General features: G+C 36.8%; 9 protein-coding genes across 12 annotated transcripts; 4 read left to right on the forward strand and 5 right to left on the reverse strand.

The window, feature by feature from the left end:
- Positions 1 to 289: 289 nt before the first annotated feature.
- LOC105955234 (putative germin-like protein 2-1) lies at positions 290 to 1,138 on the reverse strand. The gene is made up of 2 exons (XM_012978944.2): positions 1,006 to 1,138; positions 290 to 927 (listed from the first exon to the last, which is right to left on the reverse strand). The coding sequence occupies exons 1-2, from the start codon at positions 1,118 to 1,120 to the stop codon at positions 392 to 394; spliced, it is 651 nt and encodes a 216-aa protein (XP_012834398.1). The 5' UTR covers positions 1,121 to 1,138; the 3' UTR covers positions 290 to 391.
- A 680-nt stretch (positions 1,139 to 1,818) lies between these two features.
- On the forward strand, positions 1,819 to 2,709 carry LOC105955184 (putative germin-like protein 2-1). Its single transcript, XM_012978885.2, has 2 exons — positions 1,819 to 1,943; positions 2,066 to 2,709. The coding sequence occupies exons 1-2, from the start codon at positions 1,826 to 1,828 to the stop codon at positions 2,599 to 2,601; spliced, it is 654 nt and encodes a 217-aa protein (XP_012834339.1). The 5' UTR covers positions 1,819 to 1,825; the 3' UTR covers positions 2,602 to 2,709.
- Positions 2,710 to 2,849: 140 nt separating this feature from the next.
- On the reverse strand, positions 2,850 to 6,263 carry POLD2 (DNA polymerase delta small subunit). Its single transcript, XM_012978945.2, has 13 exons — positions 6,141 to 6,263; positions 5,899 to 6,028; positions 5,015 to 5,121; positions 4,773 to 4,899; positions 4,585 to 4,695; positions 4,376 to 4,491; positions 4,195 to 4,278; positions 3,954 to 4,094; positions 3,780 to 3,871; positions 3,566 to 3,693; positions 3,358 to 3,459; positions 3,207 to 3,274; positions 2,850 to 3,104 (listed from the first exon to the last, which is right to left on the reverse strand). The coding sequence occupies exons 1-13, from the start codon at positions 6,213 to 6,215 to the stop codon at positions 3,048 to 3,050; spliced, it is 1,338 nt and encodes a 445-aa protein (XP_012834399.1). The 5' UTR covers positions 6,216 to 6,263; the 3' UTR covers positions 2,850 to 3,047.
- Positions 6,264 to 6,284: 21 nt separating this feature from the next.
- LOC105955236 (Cation efflux family protein) lies at positions 6,285 to 9,423 on the forward strand. Its single transcript, XM_012978946.2, has 10 exons — positions 6,285 to 6,904; positions 7,272 to 7,380; positions 7,572 to 7,611; positions 7,820 to 7,896; positions 8,121 to 8,209; positions 8,333 to 8,402; positions 8,512 to 8,550; positions 8,661 to 8,811; positions 8,921 to 9,010; positions 9,119 to 9,423. The coding sequence occupies exons 1-10, from the start codon at positions 6,472 to 6,474 to the stop codon at positions 9,218 to 9,220; spliced, it is 1,200 nt and encodes a 399-aa protein (XP_012834400.1). The 5' UTR covers positions 6,285 to 6,471; the 3' UTR covers positions 9,221 to 9,423.
- Positions 9,424 to 9,508: 85 nt separating this feature from the next.
- Positions 9,509 to 12,875, reverse strand: LOC105955237 (zinc ion binding protein). Its single transcript, XM_012978947.2, has 8 exons — positions 12,628 to 12,875; positions 11,648 to 11,913; positions 11,332 to 11,554; positions 10,957 to 11,102; positions 10,774 to 10,861; positions 10,526 to 10,672; positions 10,005 to 10,154; positions 9,509 to 9,899 (listed from the first exon to the last, which is right to left on the reverse strand). Exons 2-8 carry the CDS (start codon positions 11,896 to 11,898, stop codon positions 9,852 to 9,854), a joined length of 1,053 nt encoding a protein of 350 aa, XP_012834401.2. The 5' UTR covers positions 11,899 to 11,913; positions 12,628 to 12,875; the 3' UTR covers positions 9,509 to 9,851.
- A 472-nt stretch (positions 12,876 to 13,347) lies between these two features.
- On the reverse strand, positions 13,348 to 14,203 carry LOC105955166 (protein VACUOLELESS GAMETOPHYTES). The gene has a single exon (XM_012978868.2). It carries the CDS (start codon positions 14,195 to 14,197, stop codon positions 13,487 to 13,489), a length of 711 nt encoding a protein of 236 aa, XP_012834322.2. The 5' UTR covers positions 14,198 to 14,203; the 3' UTR covers positions 13,348 to 13,486.
- LOC105955238 (protein VACUOLELESS GAMETOPHYTES) lies at positions 13,511 to 17,029 on the forward strand. 2 transcript variants are annotated; one of them, XM_012978950.2, is made up of 5 exons: positions 13,511 to 14,081; positions 14,365 to 14,673; positions 14,749 to 15,342; positions 15,448 to 16,693; positions 16,813 to 17,029. In XM_012978950.2, exons 4-5 carry the CDS (start codon positions 15,818 to 15,820, stop codon positions 16,858 to 16,860), a joined length of 924 nt encoding a protein of 307 aa, XP_012834404.2. In that variant the 5' UTR covers positions 13,511 to 14,081; positions 14,365 to 14,673; positions 14,749 to 15,342; positions 15,448 to 15,817; the 3' UTR covers positions 16,861 to 17,029. The 2 variants fall into 2 exon arrangements, with proteins under 2 accessions (XP_012834404.2, XP_012834402.2); XM_012978948.2 differs by lacking the exons at positions 13,511 to 14,081; positions 14,365 to 14,673 and having other exon boundaries at positions 15,231 to 15,370.
- LOC148767785 (protein VACUOLELESS GAMETOPHYTES-like) lies at positions 14,253 to 15,173 on the reverse strand. The gene has a single exon (XM_088824499.1). The coding sequence runs from the start codon at positions 15,171 to 15,173 to the stop codon at positions 14,487 to 14,489; it is 687 nt and encodes a 228-aa protein (XP_088680625.1). The 3' UTR covers positions 14,253 to 14,486.
- Positions 17,030 to 20,650: 3,621 nt separating the features above from the next.
- LOC148767786 (WRC protein) lies at positions 20,651 to 22,811 on the forward strand. 3 transcript variants are annotated; one of them, XM_088824500.1, is made up of 4 exons: positions 20,651 to 21,269; positions 21,551 to 21,618; positions 21,955 to 22,028; positions 22,151 to 22,811. In XM_088824500.1, the coding sequence occupies exons 1-4, from the start codon at positions 21,075 to 21,077 to the stop codon at positions 22,687 to 22,689; spliced, it is 876 nt and encodes a 291-aa protein (XP_088680626.1). In that variant the 5' UTR covers positions 20,651 to 21,074; the 3' UTR covers positions 22,690 to 22,811. The 3 variants fall into 3 exon arrangements, with proteins under 3 accessions (XP_088680626.1, XP_088680627.1, XP_088680628.1); XM_088824501.1 differs by having other exon boundaries at positions 20,764 to 21,269; positions 21,554 to 21,618; XM_088824502.1 differs by having other exon boundaries at positions 20,876 to 21,269; positions 22,154 to 22,811.
- Positions 22,812 to 25,107: the final 2,296 nt, after the last annotated feature.

A 25,107-nucleotide genomic window follows, 5' to 3' on the forward strand; every position in this document is an offset into this window, starting at 1 on the left:
AATTACATTTTGGTCCTTATATTATACACAAAAATCGATTTTAGTCCCTAAAATGTTTTTTGCCATGAAATTAGTCCTCAAATAAATTATTTTTCTACACTTTTAGTCCGGCGTTTGATTTAGGAATTAGTTTGGACGGAAACGCACGTGACCGAACCGTGCACTTCAACCCCCTCGTTTTACGTATATTGTTTATTTAGCCTCGATATCACTTTATTTTTTACAATTTCGTTAAATGAAAATCAAACCACCTTCTCCTAGGGTATTTTAGTCATTTCGCATTTTCGGATTTTATTTTCTTCGGGCAAAATTTTATTTATGTATGTAGGAAATACATAATCATGATAATCTCCAATCATCAATTGACCAAGCTACAAACAATACTAACATTCTAGAACTTGGCTTGGAGACCTTGCACAATCTTCTTATCCAACTGAAAAGCCCTTGACAAATAATCGGTATTAATAGCGGGCTTCGCACCGAAAACGGCATTCGAAATTACGGTTATACCCGCATTCTGGCTATTCACGATACCAAACGCGACCGTTTTACCCTTGCCCACATTTCGCTGGTAGTGAACAAGTCCAACGGGGACGACAAAGGCGTCGCCCTTTTCGAGAACCTTGCTGTAATGCTTGTAGTTAGGGTACGAGGTAACGAAGCCTACTTCTAGAGAACCTTCTAGAACAGTCAAGATCTCGGTACCCCTAGGGTGGAGATGAGGTGGCACGAAGCCACCTGGCGAGAAGTCGAGCCGAGCCACTGTCAAGCCGAGTGTGTTGAGCCCCGGAACTCGAGCCACGTTCATGGGGATCACGGACGAGCCGTAAGCGTTGGATGTGTTTCCGGCTGAATTGAACCCTCTAAAGAAGAAATCATCCGCTACAACGGTTGCAGGATCCTTGCATGGTAGACCGTTGATTCTCACTGATCCAAAAACAAAATATAATTAATAATTAAGTAAAAATTAAAAATCATATATAAAAATTAATTAATAATTATTACCGGTGCTACGGAGGTCTGCGACGCAGAAATCTTGGAGTGGACTAGTATCGAAGGCGTAAGAGATACCGACGAAACCGAGGGCTAAAATGCAAAAGAAGATTGAATTTTGTGCCATTTTGTAATTAATTAAAGTGGAGTTGATGAAAATTTGTGGTGATGAGCTATTTATATATAGGTTCTCTCGAGCGATAATATAATATGCGTTTATTCTTGCCTTGATTTTCTCTTTTATTTATGGAATTATTTTTATGTGTGTTAATTACATTGCTAAAATTCTGAGATTACCATCTAAATAATTAATCAAGTCGGTTTAATTACAATTAGATAATTTTTTTCATTTTCTTTTTTCAAGATCCAATTCTCTTAATTACCAGCAGCATAATAAATATATATAACTGTCATTTAAGTTTTGTTTAGCAATTGGTTAATATTTTTTGTTAATGTGCAATTAATATAATTAATCACCAAACAGATAATTTCAAACAGTATACTCATGGTGCATGCATGAAATTCAGATTAAAATTAAATTAGCATTTATTGACCATTTCTTAGCAAAATATTTAATCATGAGTCACATTCTGCAGTCCTCAATTGCAAATTCTTTACTATTGTTTGGAAGTTTCTTGCAAACATTTCCCCAAGTGCCAGGCCGGCTTTTCCGAGTATCGTTCGTAAGAAGAGATAGCTGAAAGATAATCGATTTTTCGTCTATAAATACTGAATTTTGCTAGCTACAAATGTACTTCATCACTAAAAAAAAAACATTCATTCTTAGTTGTTTTTTTTCGCAAAATTAATTAATTCATAAATCAGATTAATCATGGCGAATCAGATTATCTTATTGATCAGCGTTATAGCCCTTTCGTTTGCGTTGGTCGCATTCGCATTTGAGCCGAGTCCGTTGCAAGATTTCTGTGTCGCAGATTCACTTAGCTCGGGTAAAACTACTCATTTTCTACTACTTTCTAGAAATTTTCGACTGGTTTTCGATTAGTACTAAACATACATTATATACAATATATACATATATATATGAAATTGTGTGTGTTTAATTTTTCAGCAAGAGTGAATGGGCAAGCATGTAAGAACCCTGCATCAGTTGGAGCAAGCGATTTCTCCTTCAGCGGGCTCCACTTACCCGGAAACACATCAAACCCTAACGGCTCGAAAGTGACACCTGTCACAGTATCGCAACTGCCAGGCCTCAACACGCTCGGAATCTCCATGGTCCGTATCGACTACGCACCGTGGGGTACTAATCCTCCGCACACTCACCCAAGAGCCACTGAGATCCTGACAGTTGTTGAAGGCTCGATCCAGGTCGGGTTCGTGACGTCAAATCCCGGAAATGCCCTTATTACAAAGACCCTCCAGAAGGGTGATGTGTTCGTTTTTCCGGTGGGGCTCGTGCATTTTCAGAGAAACGTCGGGAACGGAAACGCCGTTGCTATAGCGGCGTTGAGCAGTCAGAATCCTGGAGTGATTACTGTCGCTAATGCTGTTTTCGGATCTAATCCCGCTATTAGTGCTGATATTCTTGCTAAGGCGTTTCAGGTTGATACGAGTGTTGTCGATCAACTACAAGCAAAGTTCTAGAAATGGCATCAACTGGGAATATTCCGTCGCTTCTGATCAAGTTTCCATGCTTTGTTTATTGTTGTTGAATTTTTTTATTTTTTTTTCGTGTGTGACATAATTTGTAAGTTTCAGTTGTTTGGTTTTCGAATTTGACAATTTTTATTGAGTAGCGTACTAGCGATTCTTCGTCGTAATTTTGTTTAAGTTCTTTTCGATCTATATAATGCAAGAATCTTCAGTTGCTGTAATAAAAACACAAAAAGAGCTAAAGAAAAACAATTATAAAAAAAAAAAGAAAATCAAAATGTAATTACAGAATTTGTATGTCTAAAAATCAATTTTTCTAGAATAAAGTTTCAGCAAAAAGGAAATTTAGGAAGATCTGTTATGTGAAATGTACAGTGATTAGTACAATAAGAAATCTAGAGAAAAACTGCGGTAAGTGGGACCCGTATTTTCGCTTACTAATCGAACTGAGTCCCGAAACTGAGAGCATGGCACTCGAGATTCTTCAAGTTCATCTGCACAGTCAGGAAAATATGAAATAAATTAAGTTTCATATTCATCAGATTTCTTGCAATGTGTTTTTTTATTATTTAATAATATTTTTTTCCGGAACTTACCACCACGGCGGTTCCTGTTTCAGCGAATCTAGGAATTGAAATGAGCCTCACCACCTGGTTGTCCGATCCTGCAGTTTAATTTAACGCAGCCAATTATATTTATATCCTTTCAATAGTTTCAACGACGAATAATAAAATAAAGAAATCTTACCCTGGATCAAGCTAGTCACGTATTTATCTTGATTACCGATAAAATATACATGAGGACACGCCTCAACGAAAAATGGATCTCTATCGGTAAAAGGATAACACCCTGCATAAACAAAACGCTGAGTTCGAACATACGAAATTACGGAATGAATATAAAAAAAAAATTTAGAAAGATAACATTTTTATTTTAGAAACGACAAAAGCCTTACCTAGCGTATTTGGCGATGTTGGAGCCATGTGCCTCCATTTCAATGTCCTTTCCAAGAAGTCAATTCTACTCGAGGCATCAGAATATATTGCAAGATTATCGATGTTTTGTCCTGATGTACCAAGAAACCTACGGAAAGCAACTAGAATTAGAAACTTATTTATTATTTTTTATTTAAAAAAAACGAGAAGAAGAAGAAAGAGAGCGTATCTTACCTGACATTGTCCAGCTCAAAGGAATGAGGGTTAGTGCAAGATCTGAAAGTGTTATAAGCGGCCGATCCAGGAAAAAGGCATTTGTGCAGAGGCTTACGAGTAATAAAAAAAATAAAAAATGAAGTTAGTAATTATTAATACAGTCAGCAAAATTCGATAAATTGAAAAAGATACCTGTTGCGGCAAAGCGAAATTTGCAGGGTCACTTGTTCCTGGCATTATATCTAAAGGTATGCCTGCAGCAATCTGAGTCAGAAGGATATCGAGTTCTTTTGTGGGTTCTGATAGTTTAGACTGTTCTTTCGAACCCAAGTTCTGCAATAATACAGATAATATAAAGATTAGTACCTACAAAATACGTTGACGGCAGGAAATTTCTTCTTACGATAAACTTTTTGAGGATCGAAGAAATTACCTGACCGTTGAAAAGCCCACGAGGAAACTCGACAGAATTACCAGCTATGACAACTTGAACGATTTTAGCTGCAATGCCTTGTTCCTGTTGCAACGGGAAATTATAACTTGTGCAATATTAGATAGATTATTAAATTATTAGAATTTATGAAGGGCAAAACACTTTAACCAAAAAATGAAACCTTTTCATCCCCTAAATGTCCAGTTATATGGTCGACAAAAAGCTGAAACTGGAGAGGATTTGCAGAGCTGCTGCCCACACTCAACCCCGATACAAAAACAACATATTTATCGTCACCTGTTACAAAAATAACATATTTACCCCAGGAAAATTTATAATCCCAAATCTCGAGACCTCAAAATAAAAATGCTTAAATAAGTTAAAACTCACCATTTGGATTAAGTGGACGATCTATTTGGGGAGGAAGGCCAGCTTCTAATATATCTTCAACCATAAAATCTCCTGCCCCGGTTTCTTTTCCATGCAACGCAACCACTAGACCTATAAAAGATCGTACAAAATTTATTAAATCAAACGTTCACCTAATTTCCTCTATAATAGCAAGTAGTCGGCTTTACCTGTTACATATACAGAAGGTACAAGAATTGTGCCACGGAGTTTAACTCTTCCACTCTCGTCTTCAAGTATTAGATAATCGTCTGAGTGCATGAAGTTATGTGGTTTCACAAGTGGGCTCGCTGACCTCTGAATTCAATACAGATAGTTGACTCAATATGGAGAATTTGAGCTTAAAATGGTCAAAAACAGAAAAAAGAGAGAGAGAGAAATTACAGACAGTTGACTAATAATATTTCCGTACCTCCTTTGAATACTCATCGAGTATGGTAGGTTTAAGCTTCATGTGCTTGAAAAGGGTTCCGACAATAATGCACTCTTTTCCTTGTTCCAGTCCTAACACAGTACAAACTGCAGCATATAAAAGTGTAAGGTTTACTGAATACTGCTACATACAAGTTGAAATTTTTGTGAAGTGCTACGATAAAACGCACAGACCAACATATTCAAGAACAGAGATTCATAACTAAGTTTGGGAATTCTAGAACAAGGAAAATCAAATTTATTTTGTCCCTCAAAATTTACCAAGAATCGGGGACCACTATTATGTTCATCCCTCTGCAAATAACCGATTGAAAGAAACTTTTAAGTGAATCTAAAAACCAAAACATAACAAAGATTAAGACGCAAGAAGCTTTCAGTTACTATCTACCATAGCTGAACCAGCAAATCGTTCAATATGATTTCACTAGAAAAAGTCACACCAAAACAGGACAAAGAAGCAGGAAAGATGGCTACTCATCTCCCCGTTTTTTTCCCCTCGTGTTCCATCCTTCGTGTTACCAATATATACAGTAAAAAATAGTATCCAAACTGATCTTAGATGAAATATAGCAGTTCCAAGTACATTTGACCAAAATTTCGCAAAAAAAAAAAAAAAAAACAGATTGCAAAATCTATTAATTAATCGAAAGCTTAATCAACTTGAACCCAAGAAAACCACAATAAATTTGCTTCAATAAAATTCTAACTATTTCAGACAAATTATTAACTCACTACAAAAAAAAGAAAAAAGGAAAAAAAGGAAAATCACTAGTAAGGAAATGCAAGGTAATTGTATGAAAATAATAAATTCAGAAACTTGAGATGAAAATGACCTAGAATTTATAAATAAAGAAGGATACCTACCTGGCAAATGAGGTTTCCAGGTGGGGATGAGAGAGTAAAGGAGAGTTCTCATAAGATGAAGTCTTGCAAAGTATATTTGACTGTACTGTTGCCCTCTGTACATCTCCTTCTGTATCTCAAAGCTCTCATCCTGCAAATCAATTATGTAAAATTATCCCCAAAAAAAAAAGAGGGGAAAAATTTGCAGAAGTGGAAATCGAGAAAAAATGGCAGAAAATGGAGAATTGTTTCTGGTTTTTTACCAGAGATTTGTAGATGGATTGTTTTCTCTCGACGACGCCGTTTCCTGAGTCGACTTCCATCGGTGCTGCTCCCATGGCGGATGGCGGGAAAATTCGCTGTACTGTGACGAATAATTAATTTGGCCCTAGATTATAAAGAGGTCGAGTTAGGCAGGGGTAGCAATTACAAAAATGGAAAAGAAAAGGGACTAAAGTGTAAATAGTATGTTTATTCATTAATTACAGTTTGACCAAGCAGCCTTCCATGAAATTTCTTCGACTGTATAACCAAAATTCGTGAAGAAACCCCAAAAAGCAAAAAACTTGGTGGTGGGGTTTTTCAAGTAAGGAGATGGACACTCACTCGCGCTTCCCACGCGCCGATAATCGGAACGATGCGTTTGACCACCGTACGCCCGCCGCCGATTCTCCGAGATCGTACACCGGCGATATCAATTTCGGGGAAAGCACGGATCGCCGATTCGCATTCTCCCGTCAATCTTCGTTGCACCAAAAGGCCGCCGCGGAGCCTCACACGCCGCGGCCTTTCCTCTCGCGCAGCGTCTCCTGCATAGATATTCCGCCGGGCAGTTACCCGCCGGACTCTGGGGTTTCGTACCTGAAGGAGATTGATGATAGGTTCTCGGCGTTTTCGTTTGTTTCGTTGATTTTGGGCGGATTGAGGTCTGGAAACAAGCAGATGAGGCGATTGTTCGTGTTGATCTCGCTTAATGTTGCTTATTCGACTGCTGAATTGTTTATTGGCCTATTTTCGGGACGAATTGGTATGAATGAATGAATGATTAGCTTTGTTTTGGTACTTTTGTTTCACTGTCAAATTTTCATGATGTTTGGGTAGCAATAATTGATTTATTAAAGGAGTAATGAGCTTCGATTCTTTCTCCAAATTCGTTTAGAAGGATACGATCTTCGAAGATTTATGGTTCCGAATTGCATTGCATGTAGAACAAGTAAAATGAATTCTGATTATTGCATTTGCACTTTATCTTTGTTTGTAGAGTTTTATAAATCCTTTGTCAAATCAACTATCAAATGACTTGTCGAGTAAATGACAAGAGATAAATTTCTTTGTTGAATTTTTCAGAGATTTATATGTTCTTAAATCTACATTTTATATTGATGTGATTTCAGGGTTGGTATCGGATGCATTTCATTTGACATTTGGGTGTGGTCTCTTGTCATTTTCGTTGTTCGCAATGGCTGCTTCTGGACAACGGCCTGATCGCACATACACATATGGGTAAGATTTGTTCCGTCAATGTTTTATCCTCCTTAACAGAATTAGTGAACCTTTACACGGAGTGTGTTTTGATGCAGTTTTATGTGATTACAGAGGCGTTAATTGTTTTCAAAAAGAATTATTTATTAAGTTGAGTAACGTCACGTTTATATGCACAAAATCCATTTATTTCCTCTTGTTTTACTCAACAGGTATAAAAGGCTAGAAGTTTTATCTGCGTTTACCAATGCTGTAAGTACTCTGTGTCTGTACCTATCTGTTGATTGTGAATTCTTAGTGTTGTGTCTTGTTGAAAAAATGTTAGAATTCGCAATAATTTTTACAGTTTGTTGTCTTTGAGTTTTGTGTAACGAGTTCGTATAATATTGTGCATAATAAACCCGTTTCTGCCTCTCTCCCTCGCCCTCACTCACTCACTGTGTGGTGCTTGTGTAGACAGCTATTTCTTTTGTTTATGTCATTCTCCTTAGCTGTGGAAGCACTTCACGCGTTCATACAAGATGAATCTGAGCACAAGTAAGTTTTCATTTTATTTTGTTGCTATATATTCGAAAATGTATACAAAATATGAAATGAAGAAAAATATAGTGCACATGCCAATTCTTTACAGGTTGCTCTACCACATGTTCGAGTGAAAGCTCTGTTGTATTTAATTATGTTATCATTATCTGCATTCTCTTTTTTATATTCAGATAGTTAGTTTATCTATATGTTAATATTGGTTTCTGATCTGTTTTTAGGCATTACTTGATCGTCTCAGCTGTCACAAATTTGCTGGTAAATCTTATCGGCATTTGGTTCTTCAGGAACTACGCCCGAGTTAATCTTGGTGCGCTAAATTTCATGTTTTTCGTGTTTTACTTTTCAAATTTTCTGTGAAATTCTCGTTTTATTGTTTACATTTCTGTATTACTTAATTATGTAACATGGGTGTTTCTATTTTCTCCTGCAGCGTACAGAAAAGCCGAAGATATGAACTATCACTCTGTTTGCTTACATGTTATAGCTGATTCCATTCGCAGGTATGAGAAAAATCGGATACGTAATTGTTTTCATTATTTTCTGGAAAAAATAATTCTGTGTTGGTAACTGTACTTTTAGTATATTAAGCTGCTGTGATTGTTTTCTCAGTGCAGGGCTAATTCTCGCATCGTGGATGCTTAGCCTTGGGTAATTTGATTCAATCGATCACAAGATATGTTTTAATTACAGTTCTATTCACTAATCGCAACAATGCAGAACTATTTTATTAATTGTTTTACCTTATTATTGATGTGTAGGGTTAAAAATGCTGAAGTATTGTGTTTGGGACTAGTTTCATTCACAGTTTTCATGATTGTGATGCCACTTTTTAAAGCATCGGGTGGTGTTTTGCTACAGATGGCACCCCCTAGTGTTCCCTCTTCGGCTTTGAGCAAATGCCGCAGACAGGTAAATGTCAGTCACACACACACACACACACACACACACACACACACACATATAGTGTTAAGTCATATTCGAGAATGTGGGTTCATGCGAATGTGTTATAATTTATTAGGTTAGTTCGCGGGAAGACGTTGAAGAGGTTTCTCAGGCTCGTTTCTGGGAAGTAGTGCCAGGTCATGTTGTTGGATCTATTTCACTACAGGTATTAATGGAACATCGATCTTCTGATTATTATTACGTAAAACTTTTGATGAAAAATTGAACTTGTTTTTATTTAGTTACATTGATCTCGATTTTTGGACACATACAGGTGAAATCGGGAATGGATGATCAGCCGATACTCCAATATGTTCATGGTGTGTACCATGAACTCGGTGTACAGGATTTGACTGTACAAACTGAATATGCTTGACTCACCTTTACAAACTCTAACCCTTGCTCAGTTTAAAGAATATGATACAGCTGTAAGAACTTGTAGTAACGAGTAGATTCTTGATCTCGTTTTAATTTTTATCTTGTAATTATTTGACAATTTTGTAGATTTCATAATATTTGGTTGTGTTGCACAGCAGCACTGCTTTATTAATAGGTGTAATAAAACATAATTGAATTTTAGATGTTTTAAGTATAGAACTCCATAATTGGAATTAAAATTGATTTTTTTTATTCCATAATTGCAATAGATTTTAAGAAATTTGAATTAAACAAAAAACAAAAGCCAATGTGCAGCATAGAATATAAATCATTTTTCATCATCATCAGCATCATTTCCAGCATTGTCGTGTCCGAGTTTTCGAACTATTTGAGCTTTTTCAACCCTCGACTTCAAGAATCACGATTTTGCCATGCTACAAACCACACAGACACAGTTATGCTTGTTACAGAAATATTATCGCGTGTTAATAGTGCATTCCTATTACTTATTTCTAAGACATTTATACAACACAAAAACTAGTCACCATGCACTAAACTTTTATTGCACATAACACTCAAAAAATACCAACAGCAAGAAGCGGAAGTTCTCCAGTAGAGCAACAACGCTGCTACTTCTTCCCGAGTTGACTGTTGAGAAACTCCAGTACCGAAAGGCGCTGCAACCAATAAGACCTCTAATCAAATTCAAATTTAAAAGAAATTCGATCTGCTATATTTTACATGATTATTCGAATATTGAAAAAAAAACTACTAATTCATACCCGTTGTTCGAGGCTAACATCTTCAGCATTTATCGTTAACGATTCCAACAATTTAATAGCCTCTTGAAAATTAGCTGTTGCTTTATCCTCATTCTCCAGATTTTTATCCACGTCAGCGACTTTAGCAAGAGATATAGCCACATCTATGACCTAGATTTACGAGAAATGTCGAAAGTCAGTAACTACAAGGAAAAAGCAGAGTTATGATTTCAATTTTCAACAAAAAAAATAAAAAATAAAAAGCCCCATGATTATAACTGTTGCATCACTATACTAATACCGAGTTAGTACTTAAATCAAGAAGGCACATGTAAATACATATAAGCAAGAATTTAGTGTATAGGCAAAGAGCCCCTAATTAGAAGATGCTGTTTATTTACCTATTCTCCCAAGATTCAATCCATCGATCCAGTTCTAAAATTATTCCATTTTATCGAGTGATAAATACGCCAAAAGATTCCATTTTAATACTATATATACCACAGAAAAAATAGCGTAAAAGGTTTTTGAAGTTTGCTCACTTGAGAAGGAACGGCTGAATGATGGTTGATAGCATTTCGGCGAACATCCAAAGCCTGGAAATAATACGACCGTGCAGCACTTAAATCCCCCTCATAGTATTTCAGGTCTCCAATTTTATTCAACGAAACCGAAAGTGTATGTGTTATCTGCACATATTAAAAAAAAAAAACAGACATTACATCGAGCCGAGTTTTTTAAAGAAAGTAATGTTGATAATTTCGAAGCTGAAAAAGTCATAAGCACCTACCTCCAAATCATCCTTGGGCAATTTCATAAGGAAATTGACACTTTCTTCAAAGTAGGAAATTGCGGAACTAGCATCCCCGGTACTTCGACTGTTATAACCAGAAAACCCAATATAACGATTTTCAATTCAATAGAGTTTCCCGTAACACTAATATTGAATAACAAATAAATTGGGATGACATACCAGCAGTCACCAAGCATACCAAAAACGGCACCAAGCTGAGAGCATAACTCAGGGGTATTTCCCGTCATTTCCAATTGTTCTCTAACATCTTCGGCACACACACTAAGTCTTGATTTTGCACTTTCTATGTTATTAGCACGAAGTGCCTATACATAAAACATAAGAAACAATAATTAATCGCAAGTGGGGCAAGACACAAAAGCTAATTGAGCAATTTTATGTGGAAGAAGAAGATAGTAAGAGTCTAAAATTTGTGTTTAATTATGCTTCATTCGGTTGGTAAAATAAGTCATGATTAATTTAATGAGCTTTATCTATTCCAATTATACAATTGGATTATCTTGGCTAATTTTATCTTTGAAACCAAACACTCACCCTCATTGCCTGCTGCATCAAGAAAGAGCCTCGTTCGACTGAAACATCCTCGTATATTATTCGTTTCTTATCACCTTCCTTGTCACTATCAACTTGTGACCTCTTAATCCTTGCATGACCTTCGATGAAACGATCGACAACACTCTGAAGATCCAAATCATCCTCAATTTTCTCAATGTCGGCACCGCATAAAGGACAATCTTTAAACCTCGATATGCATGCTCTGTTTTTTTTAATTTCAATAAAAAGGGACTCGTCAAAAAGAAAGCAACGTTGGTATATAAAATGCTCAAAAGAGAGAAGACATTTCACTTACTTGCAATATACATGGGAACAAGGCACGCATTTGCTGCACTGAAAAAGAAGTGCTTGGCATATCATGCAGCTGAGAGGGCCTAATTTAAATGTCTGAGAATCGTATCCGAAAGGGCATTTTGGGGAAATTGCACCGTCTTGTTGAGACTTGCTTTCGTTGACTGTCTGCTGTTTATTTTGGTTTTCACCGGGTCTCTTGCACGATGCATCGTCGGGGCGAGAAGCCTTCGTAAAAGGACAAACAGGTGTCATCTTTGATATTTTAACCTGCAGCAAGAAAATCATTATACATTCTGAATTACAAGTGATGATTCCGATATAAAAATATCTTTTTCAATCAACTAACACTAAAGCCTGATGTAATTGTTTTTAGATAACCATGATCGCTTCGGAATTAAGATAAAAGAAGCTCGTGTCGAAACTTATACACAATTTTCCACCGGTAATAAAAGCTAGGAATAACCCAATCTCTCGTTTTACCAGAAGATGCACCGCAACCCAAATATAAGTTCGAAAAGATTCACAATATCGGACAAATACAAAATTAGCATGCCGCGCAGCTTCTTTTGCAGTCAATCAACAAAATGTCTGCATACAATACAGCCAATTATCTAAATATCTACCAAATGTATGCCTAATCTTTGTTTCAGGTATGCTATCTTGATTATATTGCTCAACAACCGGTAATCAAAAGTAACTGTAGCACTTGCAGAAGTCTCCAATTTAGGTTAAGATAAATCCTGATTAAATTTATAACTTTTGAGCTAAGAAAACTCTTTCTTAATCACAAACGAATGAAAACGACAATAAATGCGGAGGCCCAATTCAATAAATTCTGCAATCCCGATTCGAAATTGAGAAAAAATAACGCCAGCACTCAATCAAACAAGAATCGGATATCGAAATCAAAGAAATGAGAAAGTCAGATACAAAAATAAATAATTATTGCGCACGAATAGGGTAATCGCCACCGCCACATACCTGGATTTTTCACCTTTAATTGGATTTTTGTTTTCCGTTTTGTTTCAGATTGTTTGATTAGCAGAGTAGAACAACACTAAATTTGTGTGGCCTAAATGGAGAAATATTCTCAAGTATCAGAGCCTGGAAGAGAGAGAAATGGAATGGGTTGAGCCTCGAGGAGAAATATGTGATGAGAGAGAAACTCTTCTTTTTAAAATATTTATTTATTATTATTATTATTATTATTATTATTATTTCTTGTTGTGATAAATTTTGATTTTATCCATAAATAATTAAATATAAAGACTATTTCCCATTGGGCCTAAAATCCAATGGCCCAATTATTTATATCCACTTGTCAATGGGCCATCCATTCAAACTATAATATTTTGTCCAAACTCCGGCCCAATTAATAAAATGAAGAAAGCAAACTAAATAAAATGTATTTTAATATTAACAGGGTCGTAAACGAATCGAATCGAGCCGAACGTTTGTTTTAGTTTATTTGAATTTTTATCGAGTTTTTTAAAATTGAGTTTAAGTTTGTTTTGATAAGCAATCGATTCGAGCTGAAACAAGCTGAACGCGAATCAAGGTCGAATAGTATGATTTTATTTATATTTTTTTTTAATTGATGAGCTCGAGTTTGAGTCGAGCTTAACAACTTATCAAATTAAATAAATACAATATGATTTTCATTTAAGAAAAAATGCAACAGAACAAAAATCCACTTTGAGGTTTGGCATTATTGAAAATAAAATAACATTTAATCAAGGGATATAATACATGAAAAATATAAAAATACATACGTAATTAGAATGCTAAGTTGTTTATTAATCCACCACTAATCTGGGTTTAAACATGGAGTAATTAATGATTAATAAGGATTGTAAGCAATCATGTTGGCCAATGCGTGAGCCATGTTATACTCCATCCTCATCTGAGCAATTCCAAGCATGATTTCCTCCGGCGTAAGCTCCGCCTCCTGCGGTGGTGTCTGATTCGCCGCCGGACGAGCGACGGCCGGAGTTTGATTCTCCGGCTGATTATCCCGATAAAACCCCGGTTTCACCTCGCTCGTAGCGCAAAAAGTATGAACCCTAAAATCGCACTCTGGCTTCTCGCACGCGTAAGACCAATTCTTACAGCTCAATTCCTTCCGGCACAGTTTGCAGCAATCCGGACTGTGTGGCTTCTCAGGTGTCGATCCGAGATGCACTTCGTGGTGGTGTGCGTTGTGGATCACCGCCGGCGGCAAAAACGCGCAGTTGATGTGTAGATCTACCTCGCAGAGCGGGCACGAGTATGAGAAGGCGGTTCCCGGCGAGCCGCAGGCGTCGCAGATGAACGCGCCGCTGCAGTAGGTTGGGCTCGGGACGAGGACGAGTGGGTGGGTGGGGTGAGATGGGTGCTTCACATACCGATTCGCGTTTCCGCAGTGCTCGTGGAGGAAGAATTTGCAGCTCCAGCAGGTAAAAATCGAGTCTTTTACGCATGGTAAATTGCAGCCGTTGCACTGAAATTGCTCCCCTGGTTGAATTTTGTGGAGAATCAAAGGGTGCTGGTGGCTAAAATGCTTGTACTCCATTTTTTTTCTCTTTTTTTCCCCTTTCCTTCAATTTGTGATGGTTTTAGTTTCATTCTTGGAGGAATAAGTGAATTTAACAAGCTATTACATGTTTTAACGAGTCAATTCTTGTGTAACAAGTCATGAGATTTGGTGAAAAACTGATGACAAATTGTAATTTTTTGCAGAAAAAAATTAGGCATTGACTTGAGAGATCATTACATACCAACCACTACATTTTGTAGAAGGATTCTTTATTAATCCACCATCAGCAAAGAATTGACTTCCAAGATTTGAAAAAAGAACGGGACTAATTTTTCGGCGGAGCAAACATCTGATTCAATTGCTGAGCCATTTGCATCTGCATCTGAATTTTAAACATCTCAGCAAGAACATCCTCAGCTGTCGGGGCACTGTCCGAAGCCGGGGCCTGCACCTCGCTGTCCGGTTCATCGTCCACATACTGACTCGGGTTCACCTCAGTAGTACCACAAAACGTATGAACTCTAAAATCGCACTCTTCTTTATCGCAAATGTATCTCCAGTACTTACAACCAACCTCATTCGAGCAGATCTTGCAGTACTGTGTGGGGGCCTCGGTGATCTGCGATCCAAGTCTGAGAAACAGCTCGTGCGGGTGGTTGACGTGGCTCACTTTCAGAGGCAAGTACGCGCACGGCACGTGGAGGTCGATTTCGCAGAGTGGGCAGCAGTAGGATAGGGCGGTGCCGGGCCTACCGCAGCAGTTGCAGATGAAGGAGGCGCTGCAGTAGGTGGGGGCCACCATGAGGACGAGTGGGTGCGGCGCGTGTGCTGGGTGTTTGACGTACCTGTTGGCATTGCCACAGTGCTCGTGGAGGAAGAAGCTGCACATCCAGCACGCGAAAATGGAGTCCTTCTGGCAGGGTAAATGGCAGCCGTTGCATTGGAATTGCTGACCTGGCTCTACTCTGTAGAGGGTTAAGTTGTGCTGGTGGCTGAAATGTTTGTACTCCATTCTTTTTCTGGTTCTTCTGATTGAGAAAATATGTATTTATATATAATGGAAAGTCAAAGAGAAGACCATTTCAGTTTGGTGGGGATAAAAATGGTGGCCTGGTTAATCTTATTACAGAATATTAGGGAGTTGACTTGGACGGAAACTTCACAGAAGTACAGGCTTGCATGTAAGTTGACTTTAAAGCGGCATCTCAGGTCAACCATCTCTATTTGCTTGGTTGTTGTCATATGTATTCTACACGTTTTGTCAACTGTTATATTCTTGATTCTAGGCAATAACATGTGCAAATGAAGACTGAATATCTATGGCTAATAAATCGTGGACGAATTGAGGTATATTAAAGAAAAATCGATTTTGGTACGAGAATTGATAAATCGGCCTGCTGAAAATCAAGACTTGGTCATCTATAGCTGGTTTTTGGTATATATTTAATTGCAGAAGCTTACATTTGGTTGTTTCTTGTGATTCTCTTGGTTCTATCACTACATGCTTGACAAATGGATAACAGTGAACCGCAAAACGAAATGAATGATCACAACATAAATATTCGCCTAAATTTAGTCTTAAATCTCACACGAAAAAGACGAACTTATATTTCTTTTTGATTGATTTGTTTGCTGGCTTGAGGATTGAAAAAGAAGATGGAAGAGCAATTGACGTACTTGAAACATTTTAGCCATGAGCATTCACTAGAGTACGTCAAATCGAGTTGTGATGGAGATTGTATTTGTTCGGGATGTGAAATTACTATTACGCCCAACAAATTCTTCTATCACTGCAGAGATTGCAAATTCTCCCTCCACAGGGTATGTTACGGTATGCCTAAAAAGGTCATGCACCCCTCGGACCCGCACCATCACCTCACCCTGTTGTCACCCTCATCGCTCATAGACCAATCAAATGAATGCGGAGCTTGTGGAAGGTGCATTAATGGCGGCTTCTATTACACCTGCCGAAAATGCTGTATCTACTTTCACATGTTGTGTGTAGCAATGCCTCTTTCGGTGAAAATTCCGATTTCGCACCCTCATGTACTCAAGCTGGAGATGAAGAAACCACCGTATGGTTTCAAGTGTGGTTTGTGTGACAGAGGTAGCTGTAGCGGGTGGCTTTATCGTTGTCGGTTATGTGAGTTTGACGCACATGTTTCATGTGCTTTCACTTACAATAAGGATGACAGCATGGGGGATGATAAATATTCTCACCAATATGAATTGATGGAGCTGCTTTCGCAGGGAATGAAGGGCATTGTCGTCAACGAGGAAAAAGTTCTCAATCAGGAACAGATTCAACAGTCGGATCAGTCGATCTTGATTTCTGAAAACTTCACTTTGCCAAGTTATAATTTCAGCGATGCGTGTTTTTCTATCGATATTGTGAAGCCTATTGCTATAGAGGGAAAGACAAACGAGTCTTTTAATCATCGAGTTAAGCAATATATTAATGAAAAATTTGATGCATTGGATGCAACTAATGACGGGATGAAGTCGAAAGATCAGACAGCCGAAATAGAGAATGTAAGAATTCGTTTATCTTTGTTTTAGCACACTGATTTGCTCAACCATTGACAAGAAAAATTGCAGCAGCTCGATTATTTACAGACAATTCGCATTTTTTTTCGGGTTTTTTTTTCCAGGTGAATTCGAGACGTCCGTTCTGGTTTAAACTTTTTGTCTGCTCGTGATATGTCCAAGAGGTCGGAAGCTGCTTGGATCTTTATAGGCCAGAAAATGAAATTGAATTAAAGAAACAGTTTTTAGTTATCACTGTAACATGCAATTTTAATGTGCTTTGGTTAATGTAAGACAATTGTTTTATATAAGAAGAATAAAAAAGATATATTGAATTGAGAAGTGGATATGGAGCAAATGGCTGGCAATTCTTGTTTACTACTAATTTTGATACTAATCATTTTTTTTTCTAGCTAAAGATAGTTCCAAAGAAAAAATGCCCACATTAGATTCATAGTAAATACATTAAGCTAACTGTCGAAAAGATCACATCGAATCATCCGATTGATTTTCATGTTTTATGGAAAATTTATTCATGTGTCACGAGAACGAGACAAGAATAAGTTTTTCGACTTTTCGGAATATCAGTTGATCCAAAATTGAAAAGTCGTGCACTCACATTCGAATCGTGTGAATTTGATGTACAATATGCACGGAAACAAACCCCGTGCTTGGTTTACACGTGCGGATCTAATCGTGCAGCTACTATCTTCAAAAACCTTGTTCCAAGATACCTCGTACCTTATAAAACCACCAAGCCGACAAAACCACGCGCTGACTTTTCTCCATAAGACCATCCTACGAAGGCGAGCAGTTCCAGTGCAATGCGTGTGGCGCTATCGGAACCGGATTCTGCTACAACTGCGCAGAGTGCGAGCTCGATTTACACGTTGATATCTTTTCTTCTTGTATTTTATTTATAACCTGTGTTTTTATTTTGAAGTATTTCCAAAAATGCAGCAACATGTATCTCATTTTATTATTTTCATTTTCTTAGAAAATAATTTTATTTAAATTTATTGGCGAAATTCCTTTCAATTTATTGGGATATAAAATAATAAATATTAATGTGCAGTGGGACCTCGTGTCTAAGACTAAGCCCACTCTTGTCTGATATTGTTGGGCCTAATTAATATATAATGGGCCGAACTACCTTCAACAGATATCCAAATTAATGCATTATGTGACAAATTTTATTTTATTTTATTTTTATTTTTTATCTTATTTTTGTTGCCGATTAATTTTAAAAATATTACTATAATGACACACTGAATAATGTGAATAGAGAAACATTTGAATGCCATAATTTATTTAATCCATCAAGTATGAGGAAATATCTTGGTCATTGAGAAAGTCAACCACCAAATAGCTAATATTGGAATTATTTGAATTCTCTATAAATGTAGTAAATTGCAACAAGTTTTACAATATTTTTATAAACTTGCTACAAACCTCTCCATCCTCTATTGTACTAAAAAATATTAGAAGTACCTAGAATATTTATGCATTGCTCTACAAAGTCACCCTAAAAGCATATTTTAATCGATCACTACCGTCTTCAATATCTTTCGAAGTTATTAAATATAGGATTTAATATCGTTCGATAACTAATTTAAAACTAGTACGGGGTGTACTCGTCTTAGTCGTTGAACATGGGAATCCATAATCACGAATCTCTTCGGGCGACATATCCAATCCAACAATCACTAATGACTAAGGTTCGATTTTGGTTGGAAAGGCACACTCAGTTTGACCTTTGACGAAAGCTTTCTCCAATCAACATCTTAACTCATTATGTGTACTACCATAATCTTTCGGTTGCCTGCAACTCTTTTTTGGATGAGCCACGTCGTTAATCTCAAAATTTAGTTCCACTGCATTTATTATTCTACATGCCGGAATGGTTCCTAGAACCAACTTTGTGTCAACTAGAAACTAAGTATTTTTATATCCCATACAATCCCAACAAATGAGAACACCCAATCACTACTGATTCTAGAACTAACTTTGTGTCACCTAGAAACAAGTATTTTTATATCCTGCACAAAATTAAATGTAAAAAGGTAAATTAGTCAATTTAATATTTTTTTACAGAGGTTTAATAATTATTTTTTAGTCGAAAAGTACTTCGATAATTGATAAGTTAAGTGAGTTTTCATCCATATTATTTTTTAACACGGGTAGGTATCTCATTAGGAGGATCCGACATAGCTATAGAAAAATGATGTTTTTCATCATTTCCATCAAATAAAAAAGGTAAATTACGGTCATCCCTAAATTAAGGTTAAATTACGAAACTTTCTTCATGTTTCGGTAATTACAACCACCCTTCAACTATGAATCTTCTTATTCATCAACCCATGCGATATCAAATTTAGTGGCACCTTTTGGATTATATGGAATATTCTAAAGTTTGTACACATTTTATCTCATTTGAGCTTTACATTTTGAAGCAAGATGGTCATAAGATATGTCTTTTGTCTTGTATATACCAGATTGTTGTGCACTAGTACTTCAGAAACTGTATTTTTGCACAAAACGAGTACAAAATAGAGAACATTTCACGGAATCTAGAAAATTATATTGAATTTGATACCATAACGGTGGACGTGTAAGAAGACTCAAAGTTGAGAGATAGTTACAATTATCCAAACATCAGGGGTTTTTTTCATAGAGTAAAAAGCAGTTTGCCCCCTAAACTATGACTCATTTTGCGCTTTGCCCCCCAAACAATTTTTTTTTGCACGTTTTTACCTAAACTCGAGTTTTTGTTGCACGGTGCCCAAAAAGTGGTATATTCCGGCAAAATTCACCGGAAATCTGTGCACGCGCGCCACATGTGAAATTGATAGGGTTAAATTTGTCTATTCACTCGCATCTTGACTAAAAGTTTAATTTTTCCTTTTTCTTTTTTATCTCTTCTTTTCATTTTTCATTTTTCATTTTTTTAATCTGCCAAATCTCTCTCTCTCTCTCTCTCTCTCTCTCTCTAATTCTCAACTTCTGTAAAAAAAAATTATTCTTGTTCTCATCTTGCTTAGCCCAAATTCCTCCTCTGCGCCGCCTCCAATTCCCACTCCTTCCGCCGTCGGAATTTCCCTAATCAATTCTACCAAAGCAACCCAGGACCCAACTCCGACAACGAGACCTATCGCCCAAACCCCAGCCCACAACCTCCCACCATCCCGTTGCGAAACGACTCCATTTCGGCGCCGGCAGACGAGGCTAATGGGGATGTGAAGCCGGGGAAGGAGCCCGTCAAAACGGCGGCGGCGGAATCGAAGAAGGAATGAGTAAAATTTGGAGTCTAGATTATTTTGATTGACGAGATGTTCGAAGACACCCTCGGCGGAATCGAAGAAGGAATAAGTAAATTAGGAATGATAATCAATTTCTGTAAAAAAATTTATTCTATGTAGAATTGATTGAAAATATTTTTATGGATGGAGATGAGGTTTAATTGCTCCGTTCGTTGCTCTCTGTTCTTTTGGCATGGAAATGGGTCTGGGAGGTTGTTGGGGAAGAAGATCACAATTTTCTTTTTCTTTTCTTTCTTTTTTTTTTTTTGTTTTTTTTTTGTTTTTTAATGATTAATTTATATTTAATATATAGAATTTTAGTGAATAGACAAATTTACCCCCGCAAATCACACGTGCATCGCACATGATATAACATTCCGGTCAAAATTGCCGGAAAATTGAGTTTAGGGGGCACCGTGCAACGAATTAACGAGTTTAGGTAAAAACGTGCAAATTTTTTTTGTTTGGGGGGTAAAGTGCAAATCGGCCCATAGTTTAGGGGGCAAACTGCTTTTTACTCTTTTTCATAATTTGACATTACCTCAGCCCTGTTTAGCAATGTACCCAATAAAAAAACCAATCTTGAATCTTATCTCTCTTCCCAACTCACCCGGTAGCCGGTGATTCCCCCGGACCACCTCCCCCTCTCTTCTCTCTCTCTCTCACACGGGCCTCACCAGCTCCCACACGTGCCATATATCTCCAAGAAAATCCTTTCTATTTCCTTTGTGTTTCAAATTTTAATATTTCCTCTCTCTCTCTCTCTCTCTCTCTCACATACGCATATATCCTCATGCGTGTTGTGTGTGGTGCGGTGTGTGTGACTGTGTGTGTGTGTGTGGTGCAACAAATAAAAGTTAGAGAGAGAGAGATGAGTGGAGGATTATCCATACCAAAAATTATTTCATGGGGCATGTTTTCTTTGTGATCTATCTCTAGAAAACACCAGCTATTAATAATACTCTTCTTTCTTAATTCCCATTATTTTTCTTGCACACACTATAACACACACACACACACACAATTATATATGTATGTATATCAATATTCATCAGTATATATGCGTGCAGAGTTTTAATCAGTAAGCTATGAGGATCAGAAGGCGTTTGCCACCATGTTCTTCAATCCCTACAGCAGCACCTCTTTCTTCAGATCTCCACCTCCAACCATCACTGGCGGCGCCGCCATCCGATCTGCAGCCGTCCGATGAAAGCATGCCAATCCCAAGCAGAAACAACAGATGGGTTTTCCCTCAAACTGAAGATGAGAAGATGAACCAAAAGGTAAATTAAAATCAATAATTAATAATGGGTTTCGAAAAAAATAAAAATCGCATCTTTACTACTATGCTTTTTCAATGTGGCATAAACTGCACTTGTTTTTTGGTGTTAAAAGTTGCACCAACTGCACATATATCACCAAGCACGCCTACAAAATATCTGGATTTAATTTAATTTAAAATTTCTTCTGTATTTATTAATTTCTTCATTTAATTATCTAGTTTCCTCTTTTTTTCTTTTTTTTTTTCTTTTTTTTTTTTGTGTGTTTTTTTTGGTTTTGTCAGAAGTTTGGAGATGATGAGACATATTGGAGTGTGGAAGCAAAGAAGATTAGCAATAATAATGATATACGGTAAGTATGTCAAGAAAGTGTGTGTGTGTGTGTGTGATATTTTCTTGATATATATATACTGAAAGTGGAAAAAAGAAGAATTATGTGGTGTTTTTACAATATCAACTTTGGCTAACTTCCACGCCATTATTACATTCCATCCCCATCTTATATTAATTAATGCACCTATTAAATTTCTCCTTTAATATTTATATCATAATTTTGTTTACTATTATTGTTCGAGAGAAAAAAACAATACCCCCCATGTGGTGCATGTTAGCATGGGGATATATATATACATAAATATCTCGGTGATATATTATTGAAATTATTACAAACGTGTTTAATTATCTTCAGCAAAATTGTTAACATGTGCGTTGGAGAAGAAAGTTGTAACAAACTTGTGCAGCCATCTTCATCTTCTGCTCAAGGTAATTAAGTAGCTATTATATATTTATCATTAATCATATCGATATTATTAATTATATATATGTTGAGTGTTTGAACTAATGAAAGTATATGCATACAACATTTAATTGTGGTGTTAATTAAGGAGACTACGAGGTGGTTCCATTGAAGAAAAGAAGAGGTGGTTTCGATAGAAATATTGCCGACGAAGATAAAGTAATGATTGGGGCAGAAATGAAGTCGAAAACGAACAAGAAATGTGTTGATAAAAAACCAGTCGTAGTGGCTCATGAGGGTATAATTGGAATAAATAACTACGGCGAAAAGATGAAGAGCTGCAAGATCGTGAGAGGGAGCGTGATAATGGAAGGCTCTCGATGCAGCCGCGTAAACGGGCGGGGGTGGCGGTGCTGCCACCCTACCCTCGTCGGATATTCTCTTTGCCAGCATCATTTGGCAAAAGGGAGGCTGAGATCAAGTAGTATTAGTAGTAGTACTGGAGTTGTACGACGACGTGGCAAGGTGGTGGCTCTTCACGGTGGTGCAGAGCCACCGGAGCTAAGTGGCGGAGACTTGGCGGTGGCGGCGGTGCAGCAGCAGCCGTTGGTGGTGGTTACTAAGAAGAGGACGAAGGTGGGTGTGGTGAAAGCTAGATCTATGAGCAGTTTGCTTAGCCAAATTTGATCTTATGACAGCTGGCAATATTAATGCAGCATTTTCATTGGTCAAGTTATAGCTAGTGGTGGCCACGTATGTTTCAGATGACGTGGCAAAAAAAAGAATAAATGATAATTAATATTCTTAAATTATTATTCTTATATGGTGTGTGTGTGTTTACATGATTTCATGGCCATGCCAGTGAGGTATACACATTTTGACAACTTGGGTAGCAATCATTATATATATTACAACTAAAATCTGGTTGAAATTAAATTTAATTTAAATGAATTATTTAATTCGAATAATAAATTATTAAATGATTTTTTTATGTAATTTAATTGTGATGATGTATATATTAATAAAAATAAATAGGAATCCCCAGGCAGAAGCAAACAAAACAAAGGTGGGTAAACGGCAGGTCATGCGGTGGACGAATGTGTACCAATTTATGGAGGAAACCGGCTACCTGGAATCTACTTTGCTTACGTGGAAATTACAAAATAACAAAAAACAAATCCATAATTATGTGAATTGTGAATATTGTGTATTGTATTACGATTTACGTGTGAAACAATGTATATATATTTGCCTGAGCCCAACTAAAGCCCACTTACGAATTTAAATTTAATAAAAAGCCCTATCTATGTATTATAGTTCATAAACCCTAACCAAAGAATATTCGCAGCAGAAACACTATTTCTCTACGGTACAATTTCTCTCTCTAGTTTAGTATTTTGTTAATGTTTTAAGTTGTTTGAATCTTTGTAGATTTTGTTTAATAATTTAATATTAACGCAGGGAGTTGTGATTAATTATACGTGTTTTGTGTTTGATTTGATGCTTTTAATTACAATCGGAACCAAAACCCTAATACCTTTCGAATTTATTAATAATTAAAGTTTGGATTTCTTTGTGTTTTTTCCTGGTAATTAATACGTAATAAGGCTTCCTGCAGATATTATCGGATTCGAATTTACCGATTTTTTGGCAATATGGCGAACGAAAACCCTAGTAGAACAAACATTGATCTCAACTTTTCACCTGGTCATACGTCCTCGGCCGGACTGTCTGATCTTCGGTGGGGAGCTTATCGTAGAAATCGAAAAACATGCGAAAATTGCGATGCTAAAAAAAACAACCTAGTACAACAACAAAGTAGCTTCTTCGACTGCAGTATTTGCTTGGATTCGGCTAAGGATCCTGTAGTAACTTGTTGCGGCCATTTATTTTGCTGGCCATGTATTTACCGTTGGTTGAATCATCAATCGAGTGCCAATCAATGCCCTGTTTGCAAAGGAGAAGTTACCGTTTCGAATGTGACTCCGATTTACGGCCAAGTCGGTAGCAGTAGTAATAATAATAACAATACTAAAGTGGACAACAGCGGTTCGACAAATATTCCTCTCAGGCCACAAGCCCGTAGGATCGACATGAATATTCCTCTCAGGATCGACATGAATATACCTCTCAGGCCACAAGCTCGTAGGATCGACATTGCCACGCGGGATTCTGCGATTGACTGGATTGGATTTGGTGAGGGTTTTGAATATTCTACACATGAATTGTCATATGGTTCCAATACCATAAGTCCTTATAACTATTGGGATCTACCCCTTGATGATTTTACTTATAACGGTTCGGATTCAGATTCAGATTCAGGCATCGATATCTTTAGTGACGGAGGTTAAATATAATTAATTATTGTTAACCTATTATTATTATTACCTGGTTAATTTTGTTCATAACATTTGCTATACTTAGTTATGTTATGTGAACACTTCAAATTTTGTTCACTAGCTAAGTGAGTTATTTAAATTACCTTATTTACCTTTCTTTAAACAATTTTCAGTTATATACTTTGTTAATTATATTTATTTTTATTATCTAAAATAAAAATAAAACTCAAGAGGTATTTTGTACAAGGTATGCAGGTGCTTGTGAATTAATTTGCAAATTGGTTCTGGCTTTTTTTTTCTTCCCCCATTATATTTTTTTCCTAAACGTCCTTTATTTAGATCCACTATAACTCTTTTTAGCCCAAAAAATAATTTTGGACAGTTAAGCCCAATTGGGAATTTACAGCTAGCAGCAGTGGTGGCATTATTACTATATTATTAAATTAATGCAATGTTTATTAATGCTGAATTGATGTAATTATGATGTAATAGGGTTTTAGATAATGTCATGATTAGTGAAGTTTAGATGCCGTATAATGCATGCATAATTCACTAATTCATTGTTGTTAAGTGGCTGCTTAATAATTGTGTGTGGGGGGTTTAATTAATTAGTGCTACCTAGTCATCAATATACTTTTCATTTGTTTCTTATTTTTAATTAGGGGTGTAAACGAGCCGAGCTCGCCTCTTTTGGCTGGCTCGAGCTCGAGCTCGAGTTTATTTTGTCGAGCTCGAGCTCGAGCTCGAGCCCATTGTCTTTTTTTTT

Source organism: Erythranthe guttata, chromosome 10 (assembly GCF_056151865.1).
Source record: "Erythranthe guttata isolate IM_541 chromosome 10, IM_541, whole genome shotgun sequence".
Lineage (NCBI taxonomy): Eukaryota > Viridiplantae > Streptophyta > Magnoliopsida > Lamiales > Phrymaceae > Erythranthe > Erythranthe guttata.

Coding starts and splice junctions, on each gene's coding strand:
- LOC105955237 (XM_012978947.2), bottom strand. CDS start 11,898: ATGACACCTGTTTGTCCTTTTACGAAGGCTTCTCGCCCCGACGATGCA. Junction 10,862..10,956: donor GGTATGCTTGGTGACTGCTG/GTATGTCATCCC, acceptor TGGTTATAACAG/TCGAAGTACCGGGGATGCTA. Junction 10,155..10,525: donor ATTCAGCCGTTCCTTCTCAA/GTGAGCAAACTT, acceptor TCGTAAATCTAG/GTCATAGATGTGGCTATATC.
- LOC105955238 (XM_012978950.2), top strand. CDS start 15,818: ATGGAAGAGCAATTGACGTACTTGAAACATTTTAGCCATGAGCATTCA. Junction 16,694..16,812: donor AGACAGCCGAAATAGAGAAT/GTAAGAATTCGT, acceptor TTTTTTTTCCAG/GTGAATTCGAGACGTCCGTT.
- LOC105955236 (XM_012978946.2), top strand. CDS start 6,472: ATGGACACTCACTCGCGCTTCCCACGCGCCGATAATCGGAACGATGCG. Junction 7,612..7,819: donor TATCTGCGTTTACCAATGCT/GTAAGTACTCTG, acceptor TTGTGTAGACAG/CTATTTCTTTTGTTTATGTC. Junction 8,403..8,511: donor ATAGCTGATTCCATTCGCAG/GTATGAGAAAAA, acceptor TTGTTTTCTCAG/TGCAGGGCTAATTCTCGCAT.
- LOC148767786 (XM_088824500.1), top strand. CDS start 21,075: ATGAGGATCAGAAGGCGTTTGCCACCATGTTCTTCAATCCCTACAGCA. Junction 21,270..21,550: donor ATGAGAAGATGAACCAAAAG/GTAAATTAAAAT, acceptor TGGTTTTGTCAG/AAGTTTGGAGATGATGAGAC. Junction 21,619..21,954: donor AGCAATAATAATGATATACG/GTAAGTATGTCA, acceptor AATTATCTTCAG/CAAAATTGTTAACATGTGCG.
- LOC105955234 (XM_012978944.2), bottom strand. CDS start 1,120: ATGGCACAAAATTCAATCTTCTTTTGCATTTTAGCCCTCGGTTTCGTC. Junction 928..1,005: donor CGCAGACCTCCGTAGCACCG/GTAATAATTATT, acceptor TTTTTGGATCAG/TGAGAATCAACGGTCTACCA.
- LOC105955184 (XM_012978885.2), top strand. CDS start 1,826: ATGGCGAATCAGATTATCTTATTGATCAGCGTTATAGCCCTTTCGTTT. Junction 1,944..2,065: donor CGCAGATTCACTTAGCTCGG/GTAAAACTACTC, acceptor TTAATTTTTCAG/CAAGAGTGAATGGGCAAGCA.
- LOC105955166 (XM_012978868.2), bottom strand. CDS start 14,197: ATGGAGTACAAGCATTTTAGCCACCAGCACCCTTTGATTCTCCACAAA.
- POLD2 (XM_012978945.2), bottom strand. CDS start 6,215: ATGGGAGCAGCACCGATGGAAGTCGACTCAGGAAACGGCGTCGTCGAG. Junction 4,279..4,375: donor GACATTTAGGGGATGAAAAG/GTTTCATTTTTT, acceptor CCGTTGCAACAG/GAACAAGGCATTGCAGCTAA. Junction 3,105..3,206: donor AAACAGGAACCGCCGTGGTG/GTAAGTTCCGGA, acceptor CTGACTGTGCAG/ATGAACTTGAAGAATCTCGA.
- LOC148767785 (XM_088824499.1), bottom strand. CDS start 15,173: ATGGAGTACAAACATTTCAGCCACCAGCACAACTTAACCCTCTACAGA.